A 9,856-nucleotide genomic window follows, 5' to 3' on the forward strand; every position below is an offset into this window, starting at 1 on the left:
TTAAAATCAATATAAACGTATGATCATGTATCATTTTTTGTATACAAGGCAGGAGCCTATACAAGGCAGATAAAACATTTAGAACGTTTACAACATTTTAACAAAGATGCAATTACTACTCCAGTGCTATATGCAGTGCGGTGGCATTGGCCAGTAAGAATGGAACAAATGCAAATGCAACGCTCCTCGCGTGTGCTACCAAGAAATCCAGCCTAGAATTTTAACCCTTTGGAGACGGCTGGGTCGTTTTCGTTTATTGTCAATTACGCAGGCTTCTTTGAAGTCGTTGAAGTGTGATCCGGCACAACTTTAAAAACGAATTGGATTTACAAAATTTATTTCAGTTCTTTCATGCGTGCAAGTTTTACATTCTCGTACTTGGACCTTAAAAGGATATCAATTCTCAGTGCTATTCCTTTCAAACTGGGTCAAAAATTTTTATGAATTTTTTTTACTTCACGTGACCCGAAACGCTTTGGCCGCACGGAATAATGAGGCCCAGGGACTAAGCAAGGTTTGAACCTTCGCGGCACAAATTAAATTCATCGTAAACTGGTGAGAATACCAAGATTCATGATAGGGCCATTGTGGCTCTTGAGAATACTAATCTCGGAGGTAAGACAAATAGATGGTTTAAACGACAGAACAAGCTTTAGAATCTTGTTTTCGGCTTGTAACGTTTGAAGCGTCATCATCAGGAATATTGCTTTCGCTTTTTAGAGCTTCATTCTCATCTTCAAAGTGAACATTCTTTTCCACTTTGTTCGGTTCCTGACTTCCGTGAGCGTCTGCAGAATTAACTTTGGCACGGTCATCGTCCGTCTTCTCTTCAGCTATTTTCGCCGGCTTCAATTCGTCTTGCCCGCTCTTTATTTCAGTCCCAAAAGTTCTTTTGGCATGGTCATCATCCGTCTTCTCCTCAGCTTTTTTGGCCGGCTTCAAGTCATCCTGCCCTCGTTTTATTTCAACTCCAAAAGTTCTTTTGAACGTTTCGAGTCCATCTTCCTCATAAAGCGCCTGCTGGACCTTTTTCCAGTCTTGCTCTGTTTCGTGAACGTTCAGCAAAACTCGATTGAAAGACTTCAAATCCTGTTTATTTTCTTCTGAAAGTCGCTCTGCAATCACATCGGCCGCAGCCTTGAGGCAAAACACTTCATCAACATCGACTCCCGTCATTTCTCCAATTTTTGAAACCTCATTGCTAGGATTTTCGCCGATGACCTTGCTCGCCCATTTGAAATCAGAACTTGAGAACTCGCACGGAATCAAGTGCACATAAGCTGGCTTGGGAGGTATAGCTGAAACCTGAATGGGATAGAGTATTCTTCGAGACGAGCTTCGATTCCTGAAAATCGCAATGTTTAATTCTTCCACCAGTTCATTTGATACCAAAAACGCCGGTGAAAGCAGGGGGACAATAACACGCGCCACATCTAACGACTGTACTCTTGAGAAATCCCCTGCAACCGGTTCATTTATCTTCAAGGAGGGTATGTTTTCAAGCAGCAACTGCTTTAAAACAACTGCACACTTCTTATCTGAGTCGGCAAAACTCAGGGCAATATCACAAGCGGTATTGCCCTGTGGCGTCACTTGTGATGGTGTGGAATCTGATGACGTCACCTCTGTTGACTCAGGGGATGCGACAGTCTGATGGGCATCAACGGACATCACATCACTAGCAGCATGGCTCATTCTAAGGGATTCCTTGCTGCTTTCGCTGCTTAAATCTATGGGAGTTTTCAGAACACCTGAGCGGAACAAAAAGTTGGCTTTTCTGTAGTCATCCATGACTGCTTCAATCGTAACGTTGCTCTTCTTAAGGTGATTTAAACGCTGGGCGAGGATGTCATCTGCTGAGTGACTACTGGTGCCTAAATAGAAAGAAAACAAGACTGTAGTTATTCCCCCACTCTTATTTTATTTAAGACGGATACCCCTGGGACCGGCAATAAGTGTCCATGCGGAACGGGGGAACTTTTTGTTTGTCGGAAAATTAGAATCTAAACCCAAAGGAGACCAATCTGGACGTAACGCAGGTTTCATTTGACCCCTAAACGAGACTATATGACTGCATTTGTATAGGTATTTCTTAACGAACAACTCCCTCTTGATAACTTTATGGGGAAAATATTGGCTTTTCGCGGGGTGGATTTGCCGTTAAGCCTAATTTTTTACGTGCGTGTGAACGCAAATTTTACGTACGACTTTTACGTTTTCGCGCGACCTTCTACTTAACTTCCAAAGCTAATCTCCAAGGAGCCGCATTTTCAACAAATGGGTCACTCCTTACCTAGTCCCCAGGGCTTTTCCCTACAAAAAATGGAAGGGTTAGGGACGAGGTTGCTCATTATTGCGCCCGGCGTCTCGGTTATGTCACCGAAATGCGTTGACCGCGAAGCCCTGGGAAGACGCGGTACAGTGACTAAGCAAGGTCACTCCCTTGTGATTAAATGACATGCTGTTGTAGATTCTTTGAGAATATATGTAAACCATTTCTTCAGAAAGGAGGGGTGGGGTCAGAGGCACCTATTTAATATTTTTAGCCTAAGGGGGAAGGGGCGCTAATTCGAAGGGGGCTTACACTTGGAGTTGGCATCTTACCCTTCAGTCTCTTAACCAAATCAGTACAGACTGTGGCTAACACCTGATCCATGTCCACTTGCGACGAAGCGCAGTCAGCAGGAAGAGGCTCCGCACACCAGAGTGGGAGTTCATCTATAGGCTCCACCAATACACTCACAAGATCCATGGTTCTGTCTTTATCCACAAACAAGGCATGTGACAGGCTGAATTCTTCATAACATACTTTGGATTTGATGTAGTCCGGCGACAAAAGAGCGATTGTGCTTTTAGATCCATCTAAAAGTTTGAAATGACATTTAGTAGAAATTAAACCAATGAGTCCGAGGGGAAAATGAACCCCACTGTGCTAAAATAAAATAATAATTTACACTCCTCAACAGCTCGAAAACCCTTCACGGCTATACATTTTTGTCGACCTTTGATCTTCATCAGCTTATTCAATTGTATACTGTATGTAAGGAGGATTTTATTTCATTACGACCCCGGCAGTGGGGAGGGAGGCGGGTAGGGGTAGGCAAAATCACGTGATATATCTGCAAAATATTTCCACCTCCTTTCGCCCATCCTCACCCCTATCCGCAAAAAAATTCACTTCACCGATACTTCATTAAACCCTACAGGGCTACCAAAAAATTAACCATCCCTCCCACAGAGCTTCCCAAAATAACCTAGCCCCTCCACAATTTTGCTGACTCCAACCCACAACTTTCTTTGTTTTATAAAAAGGGTACTTTTTGACCTAACTCAGTCCAGCTGACACAAAATCCGGTGTTCACCAAAATGCGTGCTGTTCGTGCTGTTTAATTCCTCGTCTCTATCTTACATTGTCCTTGTCTTGACATCTGCAGTAACTAATCTAAACTTTAATTTTCCTTGACTTCCCAGCCGAGGACCAACAATTGAATTCCATGACTTTCCAGGCCTGGAAAAAAAAATTCTTAAATTTCATGACTTTCCAGGTTTCCCATGACTCGCACGAACCCTGTAATACTGACCCCGAGTCACTGTAAAGTACAGTAACAAACACAAAGTTGTAACGGAATAGTGTTTCTCTGCCGCAAGCAAAGACCGCTAACCTAATGCATTGTATAGCATCTGCTGCCAAGACGTTCCTGTGTTCAGACCAGATGTGTCAATGAAGATCTTCAGATCTGGATCAATAGAACTCAGAGTGGCCAACACCTTTTCAGCGTGATTCTTGTTCTGATGACAGTATGAAATGAACACATCGTAGCTTAACGTTGAATGACCTCCTGTAATCGTACCAGGGGAAAAACCATTCTGCGCTGTCTTCAATGATTCTGCAACATTGTGACTGGCTGTTCTGAATTTTTGTTCATCCCTTGGCCTATAGGCAATCAGTTTAATAAGTTAGTTAGCCTGCGTGGCAAGGCGTTAGGAAGGGAAGGGGAAAGGAATTTGGATAAGTTAGCCCAATAAATACCTCTTTCTAGCCGGGTTTAAGGTCGGCCAAACTGCGCTTTTTTAGTACATGTCTTTACCGACTTCCTCTTTCTTAACTAAGGTGTGGTCCCTGAAAATTCAACTTCAGAAAGATTTACCCACATTTTTGATAAGCGTGGAGGGATACTCGCAACGAAGACTGAAAAAACGCTAGCGGTTCACTGCTGTGGCGTCGACGTTGCTACTAAAGTAAAAATCCCAGCTTTGGACGCAAATATCTCCACTGAGCGGCTACCCTCGGGGTACCTGCAAGGGGCCGCTTAATGAAGGGTGGCCGCTCAATAGAGGTTCGTCATGAATAAAAATAATCTTGTGGAGAAACATCACTTTATTTTGGAAAAAAAAATAGACTGTTCACAGTCCTCTATTTTTCCGTAAGATCATCGAGATCGAGAGGTTTGCGTTACGGGCTGCCATCTTGAATGAGTGTCAAAACTATTTAGGGGGTGGGGGCGGTTTGGGAGGAAGCGAGAAAAATTGTTTTTTATTTTTCTCGCCCCCCCCCCCCCCCCTCGAGCTATAATCCCCGACGCCTGCCCCCTCGGTGTATTTGAAAATCAAGATACCCGTGACGGTAAGACGCGGTATATCTAAACGATCTCACGAAAAAATATGGGACTGGGAAGTCTAAAAAAAAAAAAACGCGACAGGAGCAGCATTACTGGTACACGAACGGTCATCACCTTTCATCTCGGACCGTATTTTCCTTCATCCAATTCTTGAATTAAAGCCAAAGTAAGTGTATCAAGCGCTTGATGGCCGCTTAATAGAGGTGAGAACAATGGGAGAACTCTTTTTGGCACGGCCAAAAGATGGCCGCAGTCGCCTAATAGAGGTTTAAGTTCCCATTCTTTTTTCTACAATTATTTCAGGACTTTGATTACTGGCCGCTTAACGGAGGTTCAACTGTAGCGTGAATAAAGAGGGTTAGCCCTTTAAACCCTAAAATCAAAATTTGAATTCTCATTTGTTGCCCCCATTCATTTCCTACAGAGGTAGTGGGGAGAAGTTGATAAAACATCAACCAAATTCATCTTATGTGATCATGTCCGTAATTCTCATGACCACTCTGTTTAACAAACATTGATATTGTAAGGAGAAATTTGATGCAGATCACTCGTTGGGCTTAAAGGGTTAATTAAGCATACCTACAGTCTTCGTACTGAATAAGGCTCATGTATGTGGGCATGTAATCCATTGAGGTGATGTAAAATGGTGCCAGCACTGTTCCTTTCGAGCGCCTGTTAAGGCAAAGGGCCATGTTGTACTGTTCGATACAGCTCTCCTTCTCTAAATACCCCGGACTTAACAAGGCGATAACACGCGCGCACTTTCCCATGATGTTAAATATCTCTTCTTGCCACGATTCATCATCATTAAGCTCCTGAATGTCGTAGAACACGTTGAGGTTACTCTCAGTCTGCAAGAGCTTTACAATTTTCTGGGCTGAGTCATGGTCTTTGGGGCTGTGTGACATGTAAACATCATATAAGACTTCTGTTTCCTGTGGAAAGTATTATAAAGATAGTCTCTTTTTAGTAACAGGGCAAAACAGGGAATTGACGCCAGCTCTCACACTCATCAGTTTAATGAGAAAAAAAATTTTGCATGTAAAGCCTCCTTGCCTTTATTAGTTTAAGACAGCTGGTAGAGGACTGAAAATAAAAGTATCGACAAATGGAATGTATTTTTCAATTGGTTTATTTCGAGATATATGCTGGATATTTTTGCCAGTAATAGAGCGTTAAATTTTACAACTTCCATGCCCTCACTAGTATGCTTGGACACCCTGTGCTTCAAAACAGATTAAAACTACACATCAGAGTCCTCAGAGGCGGGGGGGGGGTGTGGCACCCAAAAATATGTAGCCACAGAGTAGGAAAGGTCTCAGGGAAGTCATACCTTTGTAGCTGAGCTTTTTAATACACAGCATAAAATGTGAAACTTTGTTTACATTTTTTGCCTCGCTTTCATTAGCAACAAAGACAACAACTACAACAACGACAACAATAAAACAGACCATTTCCGAGATGCCCTAAACTTCTGTTTCAAATCAGGGCTAAGTGCAAGGCTATAATAACAAGAATGTTTTTATTCTCATGCAAATAAAACCCTTTTTTGCAAGAAACGTTTTGCAGGTGCACTTAACTTTGTTTTGAAAGGAAGACTGTTTTTGGAACTTGGAAATGGCCTATTAATATGAAAAGAAGAAAATATTAAGTTCAACTCACATAAACCAAATCTTTCTCATCATATTTGTCCTTCATCTTTTGAAAACAATCGAAGAGTGGCTCATTTGTTTTGCTGTGTTTTTCAGGATTGCGAGAAAACAAGACAATCTTGAGCGTCTTCAATGAAAGGCCAGCCTTGATCCAGTGTATTGCAGAGTTCATTATCAGTCGCAGCATGAGAGTCTTTGAGTAACCCTGAGTTTTGAATTTCAACTAGATAATACTAATTCTGCTTTACAAGTAGAATGCAGCATTACCACTTTCAAAATTACATAGAAATAGAAGTTGAACCACAAGATGGTGATTGAAGGAAAGAGCTAGAGCAGTGAAATGTTCTCTAGTGACCAGTATATCTTGCTTATCTGAACACTAGACTAGAAATGTGGTATGCTTATGCTAGATGAACATTACTTGATATCATCTAATTAAAATGAACATGTTGCCTGTAGACCTCTGCCAGTTCATTAGAAGATGGGACCTGTAGAATACCAGCACCAGTATACTCTGAGAATAGTTCCCACCTTCAAGCAAAATGGAAAGCTTACTCTCACACCAACTTATTAATTTCAAGCTTCCATTGCCTACTCAAACTTGGGAACCCTTGATCTGCTTCAAAAATAGCAAAAACCCTTCTCACATCTCATCTTGGCAACACAGTCAAACCCCATTAATATAGACACTAAGGGGGCCATAAAAAGTGTTGAGAGGGTTGAATTACCTTATTATAGGAAATTAACAATGCACATTGACAACGCAAAGAAAATTTACCTCACTGAAAATAAACGTGAATTTTCCAAAAGTTGGGTTTACATACATCAAATTAACGCGAAATTTTCAAAAACAATGTGCGCCTAACTTTATATTTACATGAATTTGCTGCAATACAAGCTTCTCAACATACATATCTAAAAGAAAAAACAGCAGCATTTCCATGAAGAAGAAGACTGAAGATCCCCTCGGGGAAATGGATCAATACGAAGACCAGCCAAAAGACATTTTGAACTCAATTCTTAAAGAAGAACTGTCAGATAGTGACTCTGGCGTGTTGATAGAGGAACTGCAGCTGTATGAGCAGACGAGGTTTTGTTATTGAAATAAAGGTGCTGTAAAACAACGATGTAAAATGGTGAGATTCAAATTAACATCCTTGACAAAAATTAAGATGCGTTAAATTCACGCGATTTTTTTAAAATTGTGTTAATAAAGTGCATCGTTAATTTCCTATAATAAGGTAAGAGAAAACATAAGAGATTTCTTTCTCAAGGGAAAAAGACAGCTGTCCGTATTATTAAAGCAGGTGTCTGTAAAGCGGGGTTTTACTGTACCTGATCTCCTGAAGCTAGAAGAGGCATAATAACTGATCCATCTGTGGTATCTTTGCCACTAAGAATCGGTACAAGGCATCGGAACACAGCTCCAACAACTTTGGGTGGCTGGCTTCCTCGACTACCAAATCCTCCCTCAAAACACAGAATTCTTTTAAAGCTATACTGTTCAGGAAGTGGCTTGGACCACCAACAGAAGTACTGTCTGCGTAAGTCTTCCTCTTTGTCTTGAGAAAGATTTCGGACACTGATACCAAGGTTGATAGCCAGTGCTCCAATCAGTGAAGACGGAGTTGGTGAATAATCACCTTAAAAAATCATGGAAATATCGTTCACATGGTTAACTTGCCATTAGCATGAAATACTAAAAAAAAAAAGCATTGCTTTTCACCCTTAAACCACTCCTTTACACTAACACTTGTCAGGACCTGTCACCATTGCATGGCCCTATGTAAGGTAAAGGTAAGGGCCGCACTTTCCATTTGTCAGAATAGACCGGCCAAACCATTCCCCTCGTAATGGAATTTCACTTTTAATCAAAACTATCCAGCCAGATCAGTCAAATCCTAAATAGTATGCACGAAGGAGATTGTTTTCAGCAAAAACCTTTTGGAAAAAAACAATTTCATTTGCTAACTGACCGGTCCAGCAGTGGTCCCAGTGTAGATTCTGGATTCCAGGGACTTAGATTCCAGATCCCAATTGTTATTAGGAGTCCGGATTCCAAGAGGAGTCCAAATTTCACAAGTAACAAGCAAAAATTTCACGGGACTGAATTACATCACAAAAAAGAATAGAAAAAATTGAATATGGTACAGAAACATTATTATAGTTCTTTTCTTGTAAAAACCTACAGTTCTTACAGAGGAAAATAAATAAATAAACAACTCACTAACTGACGTGAATAAATAAACTGTTTTCAAACCAACAGTATTAATGATAAATTTGAAAGGAAATCAGGGCCGGCCGGGGCTTACAAAATAATGTAGTTATGAAAGCAGTTTGATGGATTACTTTAAGGGGAAAATAGGAAGCCTCAGTAATCGAGATATCCATTTTCCATGTGACAGCAAATCTAGATCGTAATTTTAAAATTAAGCTCGATCAAAAGTTGAGAGTGTCAAATAGTTTGTCATCAAAAGAGCGGCAAGTTCATGGTCCAATATACGGAAAATCATAGCATTAAATCAAATTACATATGATATCTTAAACAAAGCGTAATCCTAGAAATCTCAAGGGTTTAATTCTCAACTGGATGAAATAAGTTCAAGAGTTCAAGAATTATTATTGATTATTTCACATGTCAACGGTTTAGTAAACTGTTGATACGAGTTGTCCTTGTTTAGGTGTTTGTGACGAACTTACCGGGAAACGCGGAAACAACCAAAACATCGACTTTTTCCTCTCTGGGAAGCTTAGTGATGTCGCCGATGCACAACTGAATCTTACTGACTCCAGTTTCTGTTGTCAGTGATAACGTATCGTGGACGATAAGCGACATTTGGTTTTAGTTGAAGACTCGTCCTTTCCGCAAATATTTGACCACCGTTCTTTGGTTAGAGGGCTGTCACGTGGTATGTTTATGGATTTTGTCTGTGTTTAAAACCACAGGTAGCCCAATCTCCAAGGAGTCTATATTAATCAGTTTGACCCGCAAGATTTCTCTGGGGACGACCGTAGAATGGGCTCATGTCAACAGCAACATTGAAAAGGATTTGTATGATAGCCATCGTTGTCGTCGTTGCTTACTTCGAAGAGAAAAGGGCAGGAAAAAGAGGGAGGGAAGTCTGTTTTCCCCATACCTCAACAGTGACGAATTCCCAACCCCCAGCCGGCCAGGTGAACCACACACCACTTGACACATGCCCGGAGGTAGGGGAATTCTTGAAATTGACTGAGCTATATAAGGTGATTCCTCCACAATATACCTTCCCACGTCTATCCTATAAAATCCTACAATTCCGGAGTTTAAGGGCGTAGGTAGAACTGAAAAAAAAAAAAATAAATAAAAATAAAAATAATTGGCATGAATTCCAGGGAGAACTACGATCGCTGTTGACGCAAAACAAACCGCAGGAAGTCAAGATAGAAGAGAGCATAATTGCTGTTTTTGTCAAAACGTCTAAACGTCGCTTTTGTAGGATTTTTTCGGAGACTAACTTCCCAACGTGGCGATAGCCTGTTCCAGGCTCTCAGATAGTGAGAGTAGGGAAGACGCGAAAGTGAAAGGCACGCAAAAAGTTGGCGGGG

General features: G+C 41.1%; 1 protein-coding gene across 1 annotated transcript; it reads right to left on the reverse strand.

The window, feature by feature from the left end:
- On the reverse strand, positions 1 to 9,153 carry LOC140948256 (uncharacterized). The gene is made up of 7 exons (XM_073397483.1): positions 8,972 to 9,153; positions 7,607 to 7,914; positions 6,282 to 6,476; positions 5,199 to 5,554; positions 3,663 to 3,934; positions 2,605 to 2,862; positions 1 to 1,874 (listed from the first exon to the last, which is right to left on the reverse strand). Exons 1-7 carry the CDS (start codon positions 9,105 to 9,107, stop codon positions 634 to 636), a joined length of 2,766 nt encoding a protein of 921 aa, XP_073253584.1. The 5' UTR covers positions 9,108 to 9,153; the 3' UTR covers positions 1 to 633.
- Positions 9,154 to 9,856: the final 703 nt, after the last annotated feature.

The sequence above is a fragment of the Porites lutea genome, chromosome 9, assembly GCF_958299795.1.
Source record: "Porites lutea chromosome 9, jaPorLute2.1, whole genome shotgun sequence".
NCBI classification, from domain to species: Eukaryota; Metazoa; Cnidaria; class Anthozoa; order Scleractinia; family Poritidae; genus Porites; species Porites lutea.